A 25318-nucleotide genomic window follows, 5' to 3' on the forward strand; every position below is an offset into this window, starting at 1 on the left:
ACTATACTTGTTACAATACTGTTTCCAAAATAAGGTCATGTGTCATGCAATCGACTTAGTAAGTTATGAAAAGAACAGAATAAAAACTATCAGATGCTATCACATGTGGCTAGCTCCCCTCTCCCAGTTATATGTGCGTGCACGTACTCAGGTGGTAGTTATTTCTATCCCGTTTCAATGGCCTATGTCTTTTATATGTTACAGTTCTACAAAATATGAGCCCATTCCCTAAAAAAAAAAAAAAACCATTAAGACCAATACTGTGAGTAATACAGTGCTTGTGTCACATGGAGGGAAAATGAACAATTTAGATTTTGAGGGGGAACTGCTATTAGGAGAGCAAAAAATATTCAGTAGCCTGTTAAAGATATAGGAACAGAGTATGTGAAGAGGTTAGACCAAGAGGTATGTATTTAGGTCTCATATCCACAGAGATGAAAGGTAAAGCAAAGAGCAAGAAACAAGAAATTTCTGGGGGTAGAAAAGCAAGAACTGAATTCTCAGAATATTCTCACATTAGCAGTGTTGGCAGAGGGAATTATGGATGTTTAAAAAAAAGGGGATTTAGTCGGGATAATAGAGAAAAATGCATCAGGGAGCTAGAAAACAAAGAGATCTGTGTAAGTCTGAATTGTAAGAAAGACTTCACCAGAAAGGAGGGCCTTCAAGTAGGACAAGAAAAGGAAAATTTACTGCATACAAAAAAGAGATTAAAAATATATGTGTAAGATTAAGAGTCACTTATGGTTTGTCTCCCTCCCAACTCTTAATCTCACAAAACAAACTGAGGGTTGCTGGGGGGAGGGGGGTTGGGAAAAGGGGGTGGGGTTACGGACATTGGGGAGGGTATGTGCTTTGGTGAGTGCTGTGAAGTGTGTAAACCTGGTGATTCACAGACCTGTACCCCTGGGGATAAAAATATATGTTTATAAAAAATAAAAAATTAAAAATATATATATATGTGTGTATATATATATATTCACATTTATTTATATATGATTTATACACATACACACCTATATATAGGTGTACAAAGGAAACTAGGCCTACAGACAGAAAGGCATACGCTGTGGGGAACGAGTGTGTCCATACACATATGTCCTTAAACATTCATGTATGAGAGGGAGCACTTAAGGTGATGAGCCTGCCTGGAAACAAAACATCTGCCTTGAGAACAGAGGGAGTGAGGATTAGGTAGGGAAAGCTGAGGAGAAAATTACACAGTAATTACAAAATAATTCAAGTTTAAAAGTTCTTCACTTTAAAAGTTTGGTAAGGATTGTTAAAATAGTAAGTTTTCTCACAGTGTTTACATAAACAATTAAAAATTTTGGTCAGGAAACTTTTCTGGAAAATGCCTACTGCAATAAAGTGAGGCATACCTTACTCAAAAGTGAAATTCTCTTGTAGACATGCAAATAGCACTTGCGAGCTAAATGACTCTATGTTTTATACCGACGAGTCCAACCACCCCAGAAACAAATGGCAAAGCCATCCCCTAGACTTCAGTTTTCCATCTGACTACATGGAAGGCCTTCATGAAAGTCCTCATATTCATCATTCACATTTATCCTGAAATAGCCACAACTGTCAAAATAGGTTACAAAATAAAGTAATTATTAAAGGTTTTTTAAAACTTACTTTGTTTTCTAATTTATTAATTGGAAGTAAGACATAAAAGATAAAGAAAAAGCCAAACTGGCTTAGACCAAAGACTCTGACCACTTTGTGACTCAGTGAGAACAGCTACCTCCAACAGAAGAGGTCCCAGGGATTCCTTTTCTATCACTCCCTGACTGCTGGACGAGATGTCTGACTTCTGCACTTCATCATCAGTTGTGGATTTCTCTACAATAAAGAAACAAAAAGTCACAAATCCAAAAAGGTGCATTTCCATGATGGCAAGTCTGTGAAGACATAGATTCACCTGGTTTAAGATTCAAATAACATTTGTCTATTACCTATGTGATATTTATTAAGAGTATTATTTAATCTTAATTATACTCATTTTATGGATGACAAAATTGAGGGTCACAAAGGCTGAGTAACATGTCGCAAATCATGTAACTATTAAAGTGGCAGTAGGAGAATTTGAATTCCAACCTATTAAGTCCAGTATTCCAACAATGGGAAAAATGGTATAAATATATAGCCTGTTTAGAAAGTCTACACTTAAAGTTTTTAAGAAATGCTAAATTGTAGTAGAATGACGGTTTTCTCCATTTTTCTTCATCCTTTTCTGATTTGATCAATTGCCACTGAATAAAGAGTGAACAAATGCTTTTTCCTTTAGTGAGCCTGCATGAATTAGCTAACCTTTCACATTCATGTCATGGTGATCTGATTGATAAATCCGTAACTGCTAAATGATCTGAAATTCTTTTGTGCAGTGATGTTGAAAAAGCCATCCATCATCTTAAAGCAGCACCATCCTTAAATAAGTTTCCAATCTGTCAAACTAGTTAGTTAGTCAGCCAAAAACCAAATGTGGTATTATTGAATATAGAGACTCATTTTTTCACTTTAAAATATGAACTATTTCATATATTCCAAAAAATACAGAAAATGACATAGCATACGTTCACATATCCACCGTTCATTTTTCACAGATGTTAACATTTGCTTCAGGTCCTTCCTTTTTAAAAAAATAGAATGCTGCACATAGAACTAACGTTCTGCCACCACTCCTCCTTTATCCCTTTTCAGAACTAATCTGTATTCTCAGGTCAGAGTAATAATTTCTAAGCCTGTTTTTATTACTTAAGTACACATGTATGAATTCCTGAATAATATATTAGTTTTGTGTTTTAAAGTTTACATAAATATACTTTTCCTACTTACTTTTGCCATTCACTATTATGTTTGAGATTTAAGCACACTGATGAAGATTTAATCCATTCATTTGAACTGGGATATGGTATTATATCATATGAACAACTCACAGTTAGACTTCCTAGTCCACCCCTGACAGTCCTTTGACCACCACATACAGTGCCGTAATAAACTATTTTCAGTATTTCCTTTTTTCTACATGTGTGGCAGCTTCTTTAAGGTAAATAAAAGTGAAGTTGCTGGATCATATAGGGTCTGTGCATTTTTGACATCATTAAGCTTGGGCCACCTGGGTGGCTCGGTTGGTTAAGTGTCTGCCTTCAGCTCAGGTCATGATTCCAGGGTCCTGGGATCGAGCCAGGCACTGGGTTCCTCGTTCAGTGGGGAGCCTGCTTCTCCCTCTCCCTCTGTTTTCCCAACCACTTGTGCTTTCTTGCATTTAACTCTCTCTCAAATAAACAATATCTTTTTTTTTAAAGGGCTAAGTCTGACAGACTACTCTCTAAAGAGAATGTATCTCTAGTAAGGTTCAAGGGTTTTTGTTTTTTGTTTTTCTGCACCTTCACTGGCAACTGATGGCACTTTTTTTTTTTTTTTTAGTTTTGTGACTCTAATAGGTATAAAATGTCATCTCTTATAGTATTTATAATAACAGCTTTACTGAGCTACAATTCACATAGCATACCATTCATGTATTTAAAGCATAAAATTCAATGGTTTTTAGTATATTCACAGAGTTGAGCAACTATCATCACAATAAATTTTAGGACATATTCATCACCCAAAAAGGAAGCCTCGTGCCCTTTAGTACTCACTCTCCATTCTCCCGATACTCCCAAGCCCTAGGCAACCACCAATCTACTTTGTTTCTATGGATTTGCCTATTCTGATCATTTTATATAAATGGAATCATACAATGTGTGGTTCTTTGTGACTGGCTTCTTTTGCTTAGCATGTTTTCAAGGTTCATCCATATTGAAGCATTTGTCAGTACTTGATTCCTTTTTGTTGCCAAATGATATTCCATTACATAAGTATACCTCCCTTTACTTATCCATTGATCAGCTGATAGATAGGAGTTGTTCCTACTTTTCAGCTCCTTATGAATAATGATGTTATGAACATCTGTGTGCAAGTTTTCATGTAGACATATGTTTTCATTTGTCTCAGGTTTATACCTACAAATGGAATTGCTGAGCGATATGGTAACTCTATGTTTAACATTTTGTGGGACTACTGGACTGTTTCCCAAAGTGGCTCCACAATTTTATTTCACGTTCTTAAAAGCAGCGTATGGGGGTTCCAATTTCTCCCATCCTTACCAACACCTGTTAATCTGTTTCTTTGATCATAGCCATCTAGTATCTTATTGTGGTTTTGATTTGCGTTTCTCTGAAGGCTAATGATATTGAACATGTTCGTCATTTATATGTCTTTGGAGAAAAGTCTATTCAGAGCCTTTGCCCATTTTTAAATTGGATTATTTATCTTTTTAATATTAAGGTATAAAAATTTCTCATTTAGTTCTAAGACATACTTCCTTCATTAATTTATATGTTTATGACACTAAGACATGTTTTTGTTTTTAAACATTAGTTTGCTGAAAAACATAAACTATCAATTTCAAGTAAATTAAATAACTATGTGTGAAAAACAAAACATCTGAAGTTTTAGGTAAATCCTAAGGCAGGAGTGGCTGCAGGACCAACTTTCTGGCTTAAGGAATGTGGACAGAAATGACATGCAATTTCTGGGTTTTATCCTTAAAAGGAAAGAAGTGTGTCTTCCCATTTTCTTCTTCCCCCTTCCTGTGAGCAGGGATATAGACAGATGAGCCATGTGTGACCACAGAGGTGATGGCAATACACTAGGAAGGGCACAGCAGAAAAGACGGAAGAAATTACAACCTCTGACACATACCTAGATTATCTTGTTAAAGCCACACATGTTACAGTAGCCTAGCCTATATCCTAACTAATACATTCTGTATTTCTCAATAATATGTTTATTTGCTGTATCTTGGATTATGTCCTGGACAGACATTACTGACCTGCTATCATGAAAAGTAAGACTTGAGCTTACTTACACCCACCTTCTACATACATACTTCTCCGTCCTTCCATCCTCCCAATACAGTTACAACAATTTTTAGAACAATCAGTATTTAACATCTATGTTACTATGGCTATATAAATATACTTCACAAATGAGCCAGATGTGTGCTATAATTTATGTTTCTTATATTTTGTGTTTTTTTTTTTCTTTTTTAGAACAACTCATCTCTAAACTATCCCCAAGAGTTGAAAAATTCCTCTCAGTTTGGTCAGTCATCATATATTCTGTCCCCCCCCCCTTTTTTTTCCTATGGAAGTATTCCTCCTTAAGTCCCTCATCCACCTGCTCCAACTGGGACTGGCTATGTTTTTAGGCTGATGCACAACTGTAATCCTGGGTCTCCTTTTACCTTTCTTCTGTTAAGATTCCATGGTTTCCCTGGATTAAGATCCTATTGCCTTTCTTTCTTGGTTTACTACCTTGGTTTTACTAGGTATTTCTGAAAAAACAAAACAAACAAACAAACAAAAAACCAACTTTTCAATTCTGAAATGTTGGCTGAATATTCAGGCTCTGAAGGTCTGAGAATGTCTTTATTTTGCACTCATACTTCATTTGGATGCACATAGAATTCCAGGTTTAGAATTCTCATTTTTTAGTACTGTTATTCAGAAATTTGGACACATTCTGAGTCTAGTGTGTTGTCTATTTTTTTCTCTCTCATTTCTGAAAATTGTGCAGTGATGTGAGTTGTTTTTTTTTCCTTCTCTTTTTTATTCACTATGCTGGGCACTATATGAGTACTTTCAATCTGGAAACCCACATCTCTCTAATTCTGAGAAGTGCGCTATTTTGCTTTTGTACTACTATGCTTATAATTTCCTCCCTTCTATTTGATTTGTTCTCTTTCTCTGGAATTAATCATATGTTATATCTCCTGAACTAATCCCATACATTTTTATCTTTCTCTTGGTTTTCCACTGCTTATCTTTTTATTTTACTTTCTAAGGGATTTCTTCACATTCTTTTTCAACCCTTCATCTATTTTTCAACAGATACTCATTGAAAGTCTACTATGTAGCCAGGAACTGCTTTAGGTATTGATGACACAGTGATGAACAAGCAAAAATCCCTGCCCTCATGAAGCTCTAGTGGGAGTAGGCAGACAACGAACACGTAGCACATGTAACATGTTAGGTGCAAAAAACATTGAGGGAAAATAAGTCAAGGAAGCTGTAGAGGTGTGTATGTATTAGACAGGATAGTTACGGACAAGTTCATTGAGAAGAAATGTTTGCACACAGACATATAAGGGGTGAGAGAATGTACATATCTGAGAAAGTATATATCTGGGAAAAAGAGTATATATATATGGGAAAGAACATTCCAGACAAAAGTAACAGAAAGTGCAAATACTTGAGGCAGAGAGTGCCCAAAATGATCAGGCAGAGGGTGTGAGTAGGCAAAGAGTAGAAAACAAGGTAAAGAGATAAAGTTTATTTCAGCTATCCTGATTTTAAGTACCAAAGGTTATTTGATTTGTGAATGTTTTATTTTATAGCATCTTATTATTATTTCATACATGAAATATTTTCCTTTTTGTCTCTGAGGGACTGTTGGATGGTTTTAAGTTTTTTTCTGCTCCCTGCATTGTCTCTGCTTTCTCTAAGTTCCCATTTTTTCTATTGGCTTGATTTGTGCCTTTTCTTTTTCTCTTTGTTTGATTACAGCCTTTCCTCAAATATCTGGATTTTTATTCATATTAAAAAGTGAGGTACTAAAATGCTGACTGGCAGCTCTGTGAATAGAGGGGGCAAGGCAGAGAACTGATTTGGTCATGTGCGGATCATTCCCAATGATCAGTGTCTATACGTCTCTTCCTTTGGACTCCTCAGTGTCCCCAGAAGAGTCCTCCCACCTCTGACTTAGGGAGTATGAGTCAGGCTGTCAGGGTTTGAGACCAAGCAGCAAGGAGACATATAGCCTCTTACTGGCTCTCCCCTTTGCAGACTTAAAAATACCAGCTTCTCCTCTCTGCTCAATCAGCTGTCACTAGACGATCTACTTTCCAACTTATAAAATCTTAAAATCCTATCACTTTAATCATCATAAATATATTTGTTTATACTCTTTTGACATTGCTTTTCATCTGAAGTTCTTTTGGGTCTATTCCATTTGTTGTATGTGTTCCTACTTACTGTAGATTACTTCCTCATATGTTACATAAATTTTTAGCATTAAATCACTTGTTCTTTGGGAATGCCTTGGGGCCAGGTGTGGGAATTTCACTCCAAAGTACTCTGCTTTTGTATCTACTTTAGTTCTTTGTAAGGGGTTTTGTGGTATGGGTGCTGAGTAAATATGAGTAAGTACAAATACAAATCATAAAAAAAATCAGGGTGTTCTCATAGGACACTGTTTCCCACACTCAGAGCCCAGGCTTATTATTCAGATGGAGGGATTTTCCTACAAGTGAGCTATTGTCTTTTAACACCATGCCAGAGCATCCCGTCTGATACCACAACTTATGTGTCTTAACTCAATTCCCTAGGATACCAGGTTCCATAACCAACCAAGGCAACAAGTGTTCATGTTAAATTAATAAGCCTTGTTGTTATAACAAGAAGCCTCTCAGATTCACTTTCTAAAATAAAGACCATCTAAACAAACATGCTTTAATAAGATTATGAAATTCAATGCAATTTCTTTATAATAAAAAAATAAAATTGCATATTATAAAGGTCTTCATAACAAAGCACACAGCCATGGGTTTGGTTTTGTTTACCTTGTTCCATTCTCTTCATTAGCTGTATCTGATCGACTGTCTTCTTCAAAATCTTGCATTTGTCTGGCTTTACACTCAAACTGTCAATGTCACTGATGTTGGCAGACAGTAACTCAGCTAGCTCTTCTAAATATTTATTTTCTTGCTCCCTGCGCCTCTTTTCAGTGCTGTTACACAAAGAAAAACCAGTCAGTGTACATTTCTACCACCGTACTTCCTTCTCTCTTCAAGTACTTAATATTTACATACTTATAGAGATCTGTAATCTTATCCGGAATATAAAGTCAGATTTTGAAAACAATCTAAATTCACATCTGAAAAACAGATACTACGAAATACCGAAGTACAGAAAACAATTCTGGCCAAAGTACGTAAAAAGAATGACTGCCATCACAGAAGTTATTTCCTCAATGATATAAATACATCAATTATTTCAAATAGCGAATGAATGTCAGATGTTAAAAGGAAGCAGATGGTACATATACAAGTTGCATTTGGAATTTATTTTACATTCTAAATATTATAAATTAAGCAGTGGAGACTATACTACGATTCAAATAAGTTATACTTGGAGATCTGATAAACTGTCTTAATTTTTTTGCCACTGAAAGAAATCTGATGAACTCTTGATTCTTATAATGATTAGACCATTAGTTGGTCCTATCAAAATGAGTTTCCATCCAAAAAGTAAAAGAAGAAGAATAAAAAATCAATAGAGAGACAAAGGTACAGAGAACAAGGTCTTTTGTATAAACTTTGTTCTAAAAATAGAAAGAACATCTATTTATAAGTTCTCATAAATGTAATAAATAAAATCAATTTGGAATAATGAGAACAAAGGATAATAGTGCAAAAAGCTAGCACTTTATATTCATTCCAATGTACTGAATGAATATTGTTCACTTTTGTTTTCCAGTCTTTACTTCTGGGTTAATTAGCCAAATCATCAGGCAACTTGCTTCATGTAATACATACAAAGATAGTGAAGTATTACTTTGAAATGAATTTTTCCATTATCAAATTAACATAATAAGAAAGACTGGACACAAATAGCTCTTTGTTTTATAAGCAGCAATCAAAATCATCTGGTATAATGGTAGAAAAGTGGCAGAAAAAAAGAGGTGAAAAGAGGGAAAGACCAGTTGCTTTTTAAAAACCTCATAATTGGCAACAATTAAAATATCTCTTACTTTTCATAATAAAAAAACTATAAAAGCAATAACATTTCCATAACAACATAAGTTGACAATCAACTGTATTTAACTATGTAAAACAAAATGCTACAAAATAGTACACATCCCAAAACAAAATCAAATTTTAAAACTACAACAATCGTATTGTCTTTATCTTTAAAACCTTTCATTATAGAAGCTCACAGAAAAAGCACCTAAACCTAGAGAAAGACGAGTCCAAACCTAGTGGTAGAGAGGGATTGGTTTCAGGGTTGGGGAGGGAGATAAACCCACCCAGCTTTTTCAAAGGTATAAACTGGGAATGAAAATGTCAAGTTAAAGGACCTATAGGTAGTTCAGTATGCTTGAACTATAAGTAAGAAACAAAAGGGCAAGAGATGAGGTCCAGGCCAGATCATGAGGGCTCTCGCATACACCAAAATAAAGAGCGTGCACAGTGCGTTGCTTAAAAAACACAAGTTGAAACCTCCTTGGTCATTTATTAGCTGTGTAATGCTGGGCAAGTTACTCAGAAGCAATTTAACTTCTCTAAGCTTCAATTTCTTTATCCGCAAAACAAGGATGATGACATTAATTATCTCCCAGAATTGTGTGAGGATTAAAAAAGATGATACATGTAAAATGCTTGGCAGAGTTCCTGGCTATTAGTTCAATAAATGTTATCTATCATCACCATTTTGGCTATGAACACTTATTTTCAGGGTAAGAGGAAGCCTAGAAGGGTTTCAGAAGAGGAATGCATGGCATGACCAGATTTGTAAGCTCCCTGAAGATAGAAAACCTGTCTCACTTCACTTAACATCCTTAATAACATGCACACCATGCTGGCTGAATAGCAGGCACTTAATAAAGACCTGTTGAGCTAAATTAGAAATGTTACACAAGCACAAGGCACTGCTACCTGCCATTCTGAGACCAGCATTTTAATCTCCATTCTCCAGTGGAGTTAAGGAATGGAGAAGAGGTAATAGGAGGCGATACGAGACATCTCACCCCACCAAACAACTACTAAGAAACTCTATCAGGGCTCCTGTGGACAGGGCTGGCAATACCTGAAGTCTACCATATGCTCTTCACGATTAATGAAGAGACAGTAGGTGATAACAAAACCAAAAGAAACGTGACAAGGTGGTATTCATGAGCAAACTCAATCAGTTTCAAAATCACAACGTTTTGGTTTACCATACCAAAAATAGCAATTGAAACTAAGGCCCACATTTATAAAACTGAAGGAGGGAATGTTTTCAAGTATTTTGAAAGCAAACATACAAAGGTAAGGATTGTTCTTACAAACATATAAGGATTGTCTTTAAAACATCTAAGAGAAAAATATATTAAATTTTTAATATTTTTAATAACATGATTATACATGTACAAAAAACAAAGACCTACAGATAAACCATTAAACAAATAGGAAAGTTCAGAACACTGGATGCACATGCACACGAGACCAATAATCCCAAATCATTAGTATGCCTCGGTATTAAAAACTGCCAATTAGAAAGTATAATAGACAAAACCATTTCTAAAAACAATAAAAATTTGGTGGTACACTGGGATACATCTAACTAAAGATGAGGTAGGTTTTCAAAAGGGAAAATTATAAGCTGTTACTGAAGAACAGGGAGGACTTGAATAAGTGAACAGCCTTTATATATAAATAAGAACACTCTAGAATCTGGAGTCTAGAAAATAAAAATGTCATTTCTCCCCCAACTTAATCTATAAAAGTAAATGAAATTCTAATCCAAATCCCAGGAGTATTTTTTTCCAGAAGAAACATCTGAATTGAAAGTTAAAGGGATAAGAAGAGGGAAAACAATACTGGAAAATGAAAAGGAAGAGTGACTTGCCCCTTCAGAGATCAAGGTGATTGTCTTAAGAAAGTTCAGAACCAGATCCCTATCTATTCGGGAACTTGATCTATGATAAAGGTAACAGCACAAAAGCATCGAAAGGATAGGGTCATAATTACTTATGAGCTACATGGGAAAAAATAAAATTGTATCTATCACACACAAAAATAAATTCCAGATTAATGAAAACTCTAAATGTGTTTTAGGGGAAAATACATAAAAATACAGTTAAGGCCTAAGGCAGAGGGGAAAAAATTCTTTAACAAGATCCCCCAAGAGCTTGACACATGAAAACTGAAGGTTCCAAGATACATCAACAGATTTCAAAAACAGAGTTAAACAGACTCTGTTTAAGATACTTGCATCAAATATAAGCAAAACAAAGTAGTCGCTAGAAAATTAAAAATAACTTTTTAAAAAAAAGATTTTATTTATTTATTTGACAGGCAGAGATCACAAGGAGGTAGAGAGGCAGGCAGAGAGGGAGGGGGAAGCAGGCTCCCCGCTAAGCAGAGAGCCCAATGTGATGCGGGGCTTGATCCCAAGACCCCGAGATATGACCCGAGCTGAAGGCAGAGGCTTTAACCCACTGAGCCACCCAGGTGCCCCTAAAAATAACTCTTATAGATGAAAAGGAAAAGGATAAATACCCTAGCAGGAATATGGGCAAAAGACACAACCAGGAAATTCACAGAAGAGGAAAAGAAAAATCATGATCAATTTAACTAGTGGTTGGTTAAATATACATAAAACTGTAACCCCACATTCATCAGATTGGCAAAGAGTTAAAGTGAGGAGAGAATAGTGTGGGTAAGGATGTGAGAAAAAAGAACTCTCAATGCTTGTTTTTTGAAGAGCAATGTGGTAGTGACCTAGTTAACATAAAAATGTACACAGATCCTAACAGAACTCTTACATGTAAAGTAGGAGATGTGTATAAGGATGTTTGCTGCAGTGCTAGCGGTAAGGATGAAAATTTCTAACAAAAAGGTTATTTATCTATAGGGAATGTCTCTCTGTAGAGAAACAGATTTTTCAAACGGGGTACCTTCCTATAATACACTATTTCATCAAAAAGTGACAGGACTGAATCTATATGTATTTATAGCTCAAGATACATGCTGAAAAGAGTACATTATATTATAGTATATGTATATATAGTATACAGTATGGTACAATATATATTTATAAACATTCATTATTACTCACCAATCCTTATCTATATGATTATTAAAAATGGAGAATTTAGTTGCAGACAGATAATTTAATCATTAATCATTTTACTGCCTTTATTCAAGCAAATATTAACATAATACCAATAATACTGTAAAATATGAACAATTATGTGATGTCTATAAATAGTCTCTTAGTCTCTCTACTTTTGTAGATTAAAAAAATTCCCCCAAACAAAAAATTAAATCTAAAAAAGTTTTATTTATTCGTAAGTTTTCCTTTGAAAAGGACTGACTTTACATAAGAACATTAACTCTGATAACACAGAGCTCCATTGTATCTTGATATCAACATTCCTCTGAGCATCTGGACTTACCTGTGGTTATGAGTGCTTAGATTATGATCTCTCTACAAGAGGTCTCTGAACTGATTAACTTCTCTCTCCAGCCTGGAGCCCTGGCACTCACTCTCCTATTAAAATCCTTTCCTCCTCCTGAGCCCCAGAAGAAAGAAGCATGTAATCCAGTGACAAAAGAGTCTTCTGCTACTTCACTCTCAAGGTCAGTGATTATCAACTGGAGCCATATTGCTTTCCCCATCCTTGGGAAATACTGACAAACATTTGATAATGTTTGAAGAAATTTTTGGTGATCGCAACTTGCGGTGACATTTTGTTTATCAGAACTGACATAAAGATGCTACTGGCCTCTAGTGTGTGAAAGCCAGGGATATTGCTAAACATTGTACAATATACAGGATGGCGTCTACAACAAAGAATTACCACTATTATCGGAAATAGTGAAAGGCCGAGAAAGCTTGCTCGAGATCCTAGAAGGTGAATGGATCCCCACTCTTCTCCTCTCAGGTGGGAAGCTGCTCTTTCGATGTGATTAAGGTCCCTTCTCTATCTGGTGTTTGTTAGTATCTTCTTAGCAATTACTCTCTTTTAGCCTATTTAAGGTGATCATATCCCTTATAATATACAAATATCTAATTTCACAAATAGGCATTTTTTAAAAATCCTAATATTACAACAATATATTTCTTTGTTCTACTAAGACCATAATGTTCTAAGACAGCAATTAAAGATGTACAATGGATTTATTCATACACTTGAAAAATATTTACTGTGTCCTTACTATACTTACTATACTCACAAATACTATGCTACGAACCAGGGATAACATGGTAAGAACAGACAAGGTCCTTACCAAATGGCAGCCTAAGTGTGTTATGGAGAAGCCAGGGATTCATAAAATGATCACAAGAATCAGTAAAAACTTGAAATTATGGAGCAGAGCTATAAACATACATGTGAGACAGATACATGAATGAGGGAGATTTAAAATAATAGTTATGGAAATAAGAGGACGTTTCTTTTAAGGTGGTAATGTCTAAGCTGGCATCTGGAAAACGTATAGGTGTTGATTATATATTGACTATAAATCTAGAGGGAGCAAGCTGGAGTAAGGGAGCAGCATATGCAAAGGCCCTGGGGAAGCGAGAGAACATGGTAAGTCTAAGGGACTCAAGACCAGGAAACTTGGAGTAGATGAAACAAGGGCTCCAAAGTGTCAATGAAAATGATAAAGACGCTCTCCCAGATACAGACTAGGAAAAGAGTGTTCCTACCTTGATGCCAGTGTGTCACATGGCGATCCTTTCCTCTTATGTGAGTCTGGGTTAGCAGGGTCGGATGAACTGTCTCCGAGGCCACTCATGTTGAAAAACTTCACACCTAAAAAGGAAGGACAACAGTAAGAAATCCACCCTGGTCAACTTTCTAACCATAGGGGAGGAAGAAGCTCCTTTACATTAGAAGATATCTAAACACAGTTTTCTCTCAATGAATAGCTAATTACAGTCATCATAAAACAACCACATCTACAGAAAAGCACAGAATCATCAGCTAGTTATTATTTCTACATTTCTTTTCTGTATCTGTGAAACAAAATTAATAAGCCCCTATGAAATCATAAAGGTCAATCAGGATGAAAATATTGTTCGAATAATGAAGTAGATACTGAAATTTTTTTCAGAGGAAAAAAATCACTTTCAGATGTAAGTGTAAAAACAATGAATAAGGGCGCCTGGGTGGCTCAGTGGGTTAAGCCGCTGCCTTCGGCTCAGGTCATAATCTCAGGGTCCTGGGATCGAGTCCCGCATCGGGCTCTCTGCTCAGCAGGGAGCCTGCTTCCCTCTCTCTCTCTCTGCCTGCCTCTCCATCTACTTGTGATTTCTCTCTGTCAAATAAATAAATAAAATCTTTTTTTTTTTTTTTTAAAGATTTTATTTATTTATTTGACAGAGAGAGAGGCAGGCAGAGAGAGAGAGAGAGAGGGAAGCAGGCTCCCTGCTGAGCAGAGAGCCCGATATGGGACTCGATCCCAGGACCCTGAGATCATGACCTGAGCCGAAGGCAGCGGCCCAACCCGCTGAGCCACCCAGGCGCCCCAAATAAAATCTTTAAAAAACAAAAAAACAATGAATAATTTGGGAGTCAGAGAAATTATTTTTTTACATTTATTTTGGGTTATACTTTGAAAAGAACTTTAAATGACTTTTACTCATAAGGTTTGGGACTTTATATTGTTAGGAAAATAAATAATACATATACAATTAAAGCGATGAACTAGATTTGATACTTACCAACTTTGAATTCTATACTCCTAACCTCGTGTCTATGTAGTCAGGAGACAAAGATCAAATGTTTAGTCTATGTTAGGATCTTGGTATAGATGCCAGAGAACACAAAGTCATTTCCCTGAGCATGTCAGCCAGGTCTCTCTCTCTCACATGTTGTGCCAGTTAGTGACTACACTTACAGATCCCTTCTGACCTGTCCCTATCAACCACTAGTCTCTGCAGAATCCCTAATGGCCCTCAGAATCCTATTCCTGGCCTTATATTTATCACTACCTTTTGTGTTTAATTAGTGCCAAACAATACACCTCCTCCATTCTCTTTCACTCCATCTACCCTTATAAAAGGAAAGAAAATTCTTGTTAAATGTGAAAAACTTTTAGCTTTGCCTTAAATTATAAAATCATTAAACCACAGCAATGGCAGCTGTGCTTATAAAGTATCTTATAAAAAATGCTGAGATCCGTAAGACTCACTCACGTGGTTTTAATTAATACATCGGAGTACATCTTTTTCCTCTAGTTCGAAAATTTACTCTGTTACTAGCCCTTTCTCAATACCAAAGACTGTCATTTCCCTTCTCAGTGTATAAATAGTACCTAAAATTCTAATCACAAATTTATTATTTCATGCAACAAAAGGGCACAATTTGAATTTTTCCCGTATTAGAAGTGGCGTTCACAGAAATCTCCACTGCCTAGGATTGCAGTCTTATAATTACTTTTTACTTGTCCCTTTTACTCCTTATTCCTAACTGGTATCTATGTCCTGTCAATTCTTCCTTAATAAGAGATCTTAGATTCTCCCCTCCTTCTTTATTCTCAGACATAGTTATAATTCCAGTTGGAACCAAGTGCCTCATTCTGGATTGATGCAAGATCCATGTATCTGGTTTCTCAATTCCAGTCACTCTCACTTCTAATCTGTCCTATAAACAGCACCTAAACCATTCCTGCTCAAATGTCATTTTCAAGGTATCAGTTCCCTGATGAGGAATCAACTGGGTCCCCCACTGGAGTATGGTGATTAAAGATGGGCTTTGGGGTCAGAAAGGCCTTAAGTTTATTTAAGTCCTGGATTAACCACTACCTGCTTATTCTTGGGCAAAGTGTGTAATCTCCTTAAACCTAATTCCTCATCTGTAACACAGGGATAATAATTACCTTCACCTACCTTCAGATCTGTCTTGAGGACTGAACAGTGTGTGTAAAGAGCACACTGTAGTTCCGGAGAAGCTGGCTACTGGAAAAAGCTCCAGGGGCAGTGTTCACTCAGGGGATAACTCATTCCAAACCTCCTCATCAATAAATACAATGGGCACTTCTCACTCCTTCATTTCTTACTGCTCAATATCTGCTAACTTATATTATTATTATTTTATTGGATTACTTGGAGCAGCATTTAAAATAGTTATGTTCTAAAACATTGTCATCCACTGGCTTCTGTGATCCCACACCTTAACAAACACTTAGAAAACAAATGAATCTGTATGTCTATCATGCATCAGGCACTGTGCTAAAAACTGAGGAAATAATGGACAGCAAAAGAGAGGTTCCTGTCTTCATGGAGTACAAAACATAAACTTGATGAGACACAAAAATAACGTATAATTTTGTTGATTTTTTTCTTTTTTTTTAATAAACATATAATGTATTATTTGTTTCAGGGGTACAGCTCTGTGAGTCATCAGTCTTACACACTTTTTTAAATAAACATATAATGTTTTATTTGTTTCAGGGGTACAGCTCTGTGAGTCATCAGTCTTACACACTTCACAGCAATCACCAGAGCACATACCCTCTCCAAAGTCCATCTCCCATCGTCCCCATCCCTCCCAACCCCCTCCCCTCCAGCAACCTTCAGTTTATTTCCTGAGATTAAGAGTCTCTTATGGTTTGGTCCCATCTTGTTTCATTTTTTTCTTCCCTTCCCCACACGATCCCCTTCCTCGTGTCAGAAGGATCATATGATCTCTGACTGACTTACTTCGCTTACATAATACCCTCTAGTTCCTTCCACATCATTGCAAATTTAACATAGCAAGATTTGGGGTTTTTTACGGCTGCATAGTAGTCCATTGTATATATTCTTTTTCTTTTTTAGAAGACTTATTCATTTGAGAGGGAGAGAACAAGCAAGTGCATGCGAGTGCACACAAGCAGGGGGAGGGAGAAGCAGACTCCCCATTGAGCAGGGAGCCCAACGTGAGGCTGGATCTCACGACCCTGGGATCATGACCTGAGCCAAAGGTAGACGTTTAACTGACTGAGCCACCCAGGTGCCCCAACATATACTTTTAAATTGTGATAAAAGTTACAAAGAAAAAGAATAGGGTTCATAGAGAGAAGCAACAGAGGAAACCTAATTTTAATTGGGGGATCACCCGAGCCTTCTCTGAAGAGGTGATGTTTAAGTCATGACCTGAGGGATTGCAATTAGCGTCATTTTCTTCTTACTTCATTCTTAGTACTTTTTGCCCAATTATTCGGAGTCAGAATTCCTTATGGTCCTAACGTTCTACATCTCTTTTTCCCTCAGACTACATATATTATCCTGGGGTAAAACCACTCACTCAACATGATTTCAAAACACATCTCTGTACTGATTATCCCCGAAACTCTAGCTCTAGCTCAGACCTCCTGGGTCTCAGGCCCTGAATCCAATTCTTCACCACGAATCTCTATCGAGATGTCACACAGGCACTTCAAATTTAACTTTCCAAAAATGAACTTAATATCACCTCATCAATTTCTTCTCTCAGTATGTTGGAATCATTCTAGCTTCTTCTCCGCATGCAAGCAGACACCAAAATTTGTCAATTTTTATTTCCCAATTGTTTCCAAAATCCATCCCTTTCTCAAATTCTCCTCTCACTGTCTCCTGCTGGACTATTAAAATAACTTTCCAGATGGTCTCCCTGAGCCACCAGTGTAGGCTATCAAAAATGTAATCATCTCAATCTTTGCTTAAAACCCTTCACTAAATCCTCACTGCAAACAGGACATTTAACCTCCTTGACATAATATACAAAGTTTCCATCAGCTCTCACCTGTTGTGTGTCTATTACAGAACTTGGTGAATAAGTGACTAAACTTCTGTTCAATCAAGTATTTATAGATTATGGGGGCCTTGGGTGGCTCAGTGGGTTAAGCCTCTGCTTTCAGCTCAGATCATGATCTCAGGGTCCTGGGATCAAGCCTCACATTGGCTCTCTGCTCAGCAGGGAGCCTGCTTCCCCTCCCCCGACCCCAACACCGGCCTCTCTGCATTTGTAATCTCTGTCAAATACATAAATAAAATCTTTTAAAAAAGTATTTATAGATTATATTTTTTAAAAAGATTTCATCTGCTTATTTCAGACAGAGAGCATGAGCAGGGGGAGAGGCCGAGGGAGCAGACTCCCCGCTGAGCAGAGAGCTCGACGTGGGGGGGTGGGGGTGTCGAAAGATAAAAAAAAAATCTGTAACTTTAGTCAGAAAACTTTAAATTGATCTCAATGTGGGTAACCCTAACTTAACTTAGCAATAAGTATTTATCAATCTCCTAGTATATGCCAGCCTCTGTTTTAGGTACTGGGGAGACAGCTGTGAATAAAATTTATAAAAATCACTGTCCTTGGGATGCCTGGGTGGCTCAGTCAGTTAAGTGTCTGCCTTCGGCTCAGGTCATGATCCCAGGGTCCTGGGTTTGAGTCCCACATCGTGCTCCCTGCTCAGCGGGAGCCTGCTTCTCCCTCTGCCTGCTGCTCTCCCTGCTTGTGTGCACTCTCTCTCTCTGACAAAATCTTAAAATAACACTGTCCTCATAGAGTTTCATTCTATTGCAAGGGAGAGAGACAATACATAAAATTTAAAAGTAAGTTATGGAGTTATTAGAAGGTGATAAGTGTTGAAGAGAAAGACCAGGTGAAAATAGAGACTGTGTGGAAGGGAAGGGATAGCAATTTTAAGTAGAATTTTAAATAGAATTTTAAGTAGTTAGAAAAGGTCTCACTGAGAAGGTGAGAACATAAGCAAAGACTTGAAGGAGGTGAGGCAGAGGGACGAGCTTTAAGGCCTCAAGGCCAGCGCATAACTATGCTTTTTGAGAAACATGAAAGATTAGTGTAGCCAAAACCGGGGAGTGAGGACGGTGATAAGCTCTGAAAGATCACAGGAGGCTACACTGTGTAAGGCCAGAAAAAACCATTTTAAAGACTTGAGCTTTTTTCTGACTGAATTAGGCAATCAGTGGAAGGTAAAGAACAGAGGAATGACAAGACCTAATTTTCATTCTAAGACTCCTGCTATGAAGGGGAAGTACAATCTTTCTCATCTCAGTAATTCGGTATTTAAGTTTCCAATTGCTAAATGGCCTTTTTCATTGGAATAGCTCACTGTCACCTCAAACTCAACATGTATAAAATATGCTGGACTTTTAAGATCCAGACTTCCATTAATGATAAATAAATGAGATGAGCTGCATTGTCAATTGATGTCATCATAAAAAATACTTGTTAAATCTCCTGTGGTGGGGAGAGAGAAAGGACCCATGAAAAGGAAAATAATTACAGTTTAAGGTGGACAGCCTCAATGCAAAGGCAAATATGCAAGCCTTGTAACAACTACCAGCACAACATAAAAGATGTCAAAAGATCTAGCATGTTTTTAGCATCTATTCTGAAACCCAAACCCAAAATAACAATAATCATCTAAGTAATGTATTCATAGAAGCATAAATGAGGTTAACCAAATATCACAGAAGAAGCCACTTCATTTTATATTCACATAGAAATAAAGTGCAATATTTTTAAATGTATTAATAGAAAAAATGAAATTCTGCAACAAATTTTATAATAGTGAAGGAACATTAACTCTAAACTTTTCAATAGAAGTAGACAGAAAATGAAGAGGGGAAGAAAATGAAAGAGAAGACTTTAGAGTTTGCTCAACTGAAAGAAAGGAAACAGCTAACTCCCTACACCTCCTGCTCAGGGACTACTTACTTTCGTATCTGCCCATCTTTTTTGCCTCCAAAGACATTAGGTTATACCCATCTGAAATTCTACTAGCTCTCAAAATTCAAAGGGCCATACATTTCTTATTACACTATGCTATAAATTATAATTCTCCTGTGTGTCTCCCCTTCTAGATTATGAACTCAAAGACAGTTATTAGATCTTTTTATTATATATCCAGTATCCAACATAATGTCTAAAAGATGTAAAAGCTAAAATAGGCGATGAATTAAAAGTGATAAAGCTCCTTAAGTAATATGACATTTGAAAGTTTAAAGGATATTTAAGATATTTTATAGTTAACTATTTTCTGGAATCTTTCATAAAGCTTTGGAATTCTTTCCTATAACTGAGAAACTATGCTTGCTTGAAATCCTTGTTACCCTGTTTTTAATGGGGGAAAAAAAAACCCCAAAACCTGTCTTCTTGATCTAGAAATTGGAGAATATCTCTTCTAATTTTGAAAAGGTAAAAATCTACTATTTGGGGGGAATCCCCCACAATATTCCATAGTACTGTAGAGACATGAAGTCACGTTACAGTCATACAACTGTAAACACAACTAATACAGTCTCACAGACTGGATAATTCTGAGCTAGACTTAAAACAAGATTCCCCAGACCGTGCACCCTTCAGACTACTGGCTAGAGATTGATATCTCCTACATTTATCTGAGATTCTGAGGCCAAGGAGACATTAGACAATAATTCAACAGCAACCAAACAGGCTGGCCTACCAAAAGAAGAGCCAACAATAAGAAGCTATGAGAGAGTCACCAACAATGTGCTGATGATATGATTCTGGTATTAACTGCTTTCTATTTACAAAACACAATATACAGATAGTGGAATGCAAAACCTCTGATGAGTAAGAACTATTACAGCTCTTCTATTTGTGGAATGGCTTTACGTTTGGCAGTAAGGGTACTTAAATAAGGTTCATTAAGAAAAGAAATGTGGGTTTCAGGAAACCAATTTGCGTATCACCTTTTAAAAAAAGGTAAGGTTTCTGAGTAAAAGTTCCCTGTTGATTTGAAGACTTGCTAAGTTGTACCCAAACAACCTCAAGCAATCTGCAGAGAACCGTTTTAGGAATTAGAAACCACATCTATCTCAAATAGACCAGACAAAACCAAACAGGTGGAGCTGAAGAAATAGGTCAGTGTTTTATATTTCAGTTGAATTATAAATTTCTAGAACATAAGACATTTGTCACTCATCCCCTAGACTTAGCTGAGAACCATACAATTTGAAAAGTAAGTAACAATATGTTAGTAAACAACTCTTACACATTAAAATGCTTAGCAGGCAATTAGCACAAAACAGCATAGACATGATGAGGGGGCATTCTGCGAGCTAAACCTCTCCAAGCTGACAGCTGTAAGAAAAGAATCACATAGGAAAATCATGATAAACAAAGCTCCTGCACTGAGCAGCTGCCATATAGAAATATTTCTCAGACTAGCATTCTCAGACACCTAAGGTTCTCTAAAAGAAGTTTTCAGTTTTCTTGTCGTTTTAATCCCTTGTCAATTGAAATCTTTCTCATGTGATAAAGTGTGGGGACTTTGGGGATGGTTGAGTAATTTTCCATTTTTCAAATATCCACATTTTGTTTATTCATCAGTTGATGGACATTAGGTTTTTCCATTTCAGGGGCTATTAATCAATAATGATTCCATGAACATTTATATGCATCAATGTCTTCAACTCTCTTAGTATTCTTGGACTGGAACTACTGCATCATACTGTAACTCTCTTTAGCTTTTGGAGGAACTGCCTAACTGTCTTCCACAGTGGCTATACCACCTTAATTTTTTACCAGCAATGTACAATTGTTCCAATTTCTCCACATCCTCACGAAATTTGTTATTTTGTGTTTTGTAATTTTATCTTAACTCTGGCCATGCTAGGTGTTGTGAAGTGGTATCTCATTACAGTTTTGATTTGCATTTATTTCCCTAATGTGCTTTTTCATGTGCTTATTGGCCATTTTGGAGAATGTCACTTTGCCCATTTTAAAATTATTTGTCTTTTTATTTTTGAGTCATGAGAGTTCATTGTGATTCTGGCGCCTTAGACCACTCGGCCATCCTGACACCCTATGAGAGTTCTTTATATTAGGGTACCTCACCTCTACCAGATACATGATTTGTAAACATTTTGTTTTATGAACAAAGTCTTTAATTTTGATGAAATCCAATTTATCTACTTTTTCTTACTGGAGTAAGAGCAATTCCTAGACTTCCTTAAAGACAGTTTCTATTAATTGCTATTTTTCCTCTGTATATGCCTTACTTTCCTGTTTCTCTGAATGATTCCTAATTTTTTGTTAAAAAAAAAAAAAAACAGATATTTTGAAGCTAATGCCTAAACAAAGATTTCCTTAAATGCCTGGAAACAAAAAGTCTCTCTGAATCCACAAAGCCAGAGACCAGAACTCAGATGATGGCTCTCTCCCTGGCCCAGAGAAGAACTCCTGCCATAATCTCTGCCATAAGTGGCCTGCCAGTATCTGAACTTTTTAAAAAAAAAAATACATAATGTACTATTTGCACCAGAGGTACTGGTATGTGAATCATCGGGCTTTTCATAGCACTCACCATAGCACATACCTTCCCTAATGTCCATAACCCAGCCACCCTAATCCTACCCCCAACCACCACCCTGCAATCCTTAGTTTGTTTCGTGAGATTAACAGTCTCTTATGGTTTGTCTCCCTCCTGATCCCATCTTATTTCATTTTTTCCCGCCCTATTCCCTATGACCCTAGCCCAGCCTCTCAAATTCCTTGTGTCAGTCAGATCATATGATAATTGTCTTTCTCTGATTAATTTATTTCACTTAGCATGATACCCTCTAGTTCTATCCACATTGTTGCAAATGGCAAGCCTTCATTTCTTTTGATGGCTGCATAGTATTCCACAGTAGCTGAACTCTTATGGCCAGGAATAAAAAACAAAGGGAAATAAATGGATCAAAGCAATGAATTCTTAAAAATAAAGACATCATTTTTATCTCAATTCTAATTGATTCTATAAAACATCAGATTTTTCTTAAAAGAAAATCCTGTGCAAAATCTTATTGATATTATGTTAATAATAAAGACATTATCAAGGACTTGATAACTTAAATTCTAAAACTATGTAATGTTTGAAAAACTGCATTTAATACATTTTATGTTTACCATTAAAAGTCCATCCTACAGATTAAGAGAATGCTTTCTTTCTTTGTATTTTTTTTTCTAAATGGAAAGAGTAAGTTTGGAAAAGCTATAAAAGTTTATTTTTTGTTTTATATTAACAAAAATATAGGAAAAAGAGAAAAATCAAATTAGTTTTAAAACCTAATATTTTAAATTCCTCACAATGACTTTATTTAAAATTTAATTTTTCAAGATTAAGAAAATAAACATATATGCATTCACCTTGCTAAAATACTCCTGTTGTATGAATTTGTGCCTAAGGATAGACAGTCAGCATATGAAATACAAATTTGTGGAATGCTATCTTATTAAGACAACTGGTCAGAAACAAGCCTCAACATTTCCTTGTGAAATTTTACCAAATCCATGGTACTAGATGATTCCCGGTTATTGTACAACATTGGGTAATTGTAGATACACTGTACATGTCTTCCAAAAAATTAGTTCTATATCACTCTAACTTATGGAAAATGTGTTGGTATTTCTTAAAATAAGTATAAAAAAGAGATTAAAATCAGTCTTCCTGACCATAGCTCTCTTTAACTGTGTAAACAACAAAGTGTTATTTACTTGCATGTGCACAGCAGAAAAGTTTATAATAGTTTAGCAAAGAAGTAACAGCCTTAAAAAAAGAAAATGGTGATTAGAGAGACAAAACTAAGTGATAAAAATTTCATTGTCTCTCTCTTCCCATCAATTCCACCCTCTTTCAGATTCGAATACTAATGAGCACAAAATCAGCTAGAAGCTGTCGCCAGAAGAGAATGAATATCAGCATTAGACACAGATAATTCACAGATGATTATCCAAAACCAAAATCACATTTACTACATAAAATTATTCCAGTATCGAGGGGGACCTTCGTGGCTCAGTCAGTTAAGCATCTGACTCTTTGTTTTGGCTCAGGTCATGATCTCAGGGTCTTGAGATCAAGCCCTGTATCACGCCTTGTGCTCAGTGGGGAATCTGCTTCTCTCCCTCTCCCTTTGCCCCTTCCCGTGCTAGCATGCATGTGCACCCTGCTCTCTCTCTCTAAAATAAATAAGTAAATCTTCAAAAAATATTCCAGTATCTAAAATAAACGATTAAGCCCCGATAAGAAGTTGTTCAATTTTCCTCAAATATTTCAGAAACTAATTTCAGAATACAGTATGGTTAAATGTACATATATAAACCAATCAAAGAAAAATAAATATACTAAAATTTGATCCTTACAGTTATAAGGTAGCAGAAGTACCAAAGTAATAGAGCTGCATATCAATTACTTGGCAAAACAATGGAATCATATTCTGAGGGCACTAGAAAATGATCAAGTCAGGTAAACCTCCAGTTAATTTCAGGGTCATCCCCCAACTAGAACAGAAGGAACATGAAGAAAATCACAATATAAATGTACATATAATTTTCACTGCCCAAATTTATAGAAGAATATGTACTTTTTAAAGCCTAGCTTAAAGTTTAAGTCATCTCACTTGATTCACTTATTTTTGGCAAAAACCTTAATACCCACTGGGAAATGGAAAAAAAAAATCCCCAAGCATTTCAGGTGACTAGCTGGTTAAATAGCATTAACATTTCCTCAATGATCATACTAACCGAACTAACTATATTCCTTCCAGTGCAATGTTCAATGAAGGAAGAACTCTACACAAGTGAAATTCAAATTTCACTTTCCAGTGTTCTCAACAGAATAACAACTATGAAAATGAAGCCTATATTTCAGAAGCAATGGAAAATAATACAAGCTTTCAGAATCAGAGGGACCCTAGCAATTGCCATCTAGTGCACTGCTTAACTTTTTAACTATATAGGCCACTTAAGAATATATGAAATGCCTATCTTGCCTGTTTTCACTTGCACAGTATAAAGTCAGTAACAAAGAATTTGAAAGGAACAAAATAATAAAAACGTTCACAAAAAAGGAGGCCTATTAACATGCATTTAAAGGCTATGACAATTTAATAATATATAGAGAGTGTTTATGTATTTTATATGTATTAACTCATCTATTCCTCCAACTGCTCTATGAAGTATAATTATTATTTCTATTTACAGAATCGTGGACTGAGTTCAACAGTTTTATCTTATTGATAAAGAAACTACTGTCTGACAATGATAATGATGAAAATGAGATGACCAACACGTAGGATTTACTACATGCCAATCAAACCTTACTAATTCATTCACTCATAAAATATGAGAGGTAATACTATAATACATTTTAGAAATGAGGTAACACAGGCTCAGAAACATTATTTAATCTGCTCAATTTTGTCAAGTGGCAGAGGTAAAAATCATTCGTGGGTAGTTGATTCCAGATTCTGGCTATGCTTTAACTTATACAATTAAACTACAGTCACATAACTGATAAGCAGAAAAGCTAACGATAGATTCCCAACTTTTGCTTTTGCTTCTACACTAGAATGCTTGCTTCTTCATTTGTTTTCCCAGAAAAGCTGACATTAAATTATGCCACTTCGAGAAACCTGGGTGGTATTTACAAGAATCTCAAACACACAAACAGAGTCTTCTCAATTCTTAGTCCAAACATCACACAGAAATAAATAAAATTGATCATGTA

General features: G+C 36.0%; 1 protein-coding gene across 13 annotated transcripts in view; it reads right to left on the minus strand.

Moving 5' to 3' along the window:
- NCOA1 (nuclear receptor coactivator 1) overlaps nt 1–25318 on the minus strand; it is a 237818-nt gene that overhangs the window by 77605 nt on the left and 134895 nt on the right. For 12 of the 13 annotated variants that reach the window (XM_032353140.1, XM_032353141.1, XM_032353142.1 and 9 more), the window contains 3 exons: nt 13527–13632; nt 7673–7839; nt 1751–1848 (listed from right to left, as the gene is read on the minus strand). In XM_032353140.1, the coding sequence (XP_032209031.1) occupies nt 1751–1848; nt 7673–7839; nt 13527–13615 (354 nt within the window). In that variant the 5' untranslated portion in view covers nt 13616–13632. Of the gene's footprint in view, nt 1–1750; nt 1849–7672; nt 7840–13526; nt 13633–23952; nt 24044–25318 lie in introns of those variants that run through there. The other variant, XM_032353149.1, reaches the window with a different exon arrangement.

Source organism: Mustela erminea, chromosome 7 (assembly GCF_009829155.1).
Source record: "Mustela erminea isolate mMusErm1 chromosome 7, mMusErm1.Pri, whole genome shotgun sequence".
In the NCBI taxonomy this organism is placed as follows: Eukaryota; Metazoa; Chordata; class Mammalia; order Carnivora; family Mustelidae; genus Mustela; species Mustela erminea.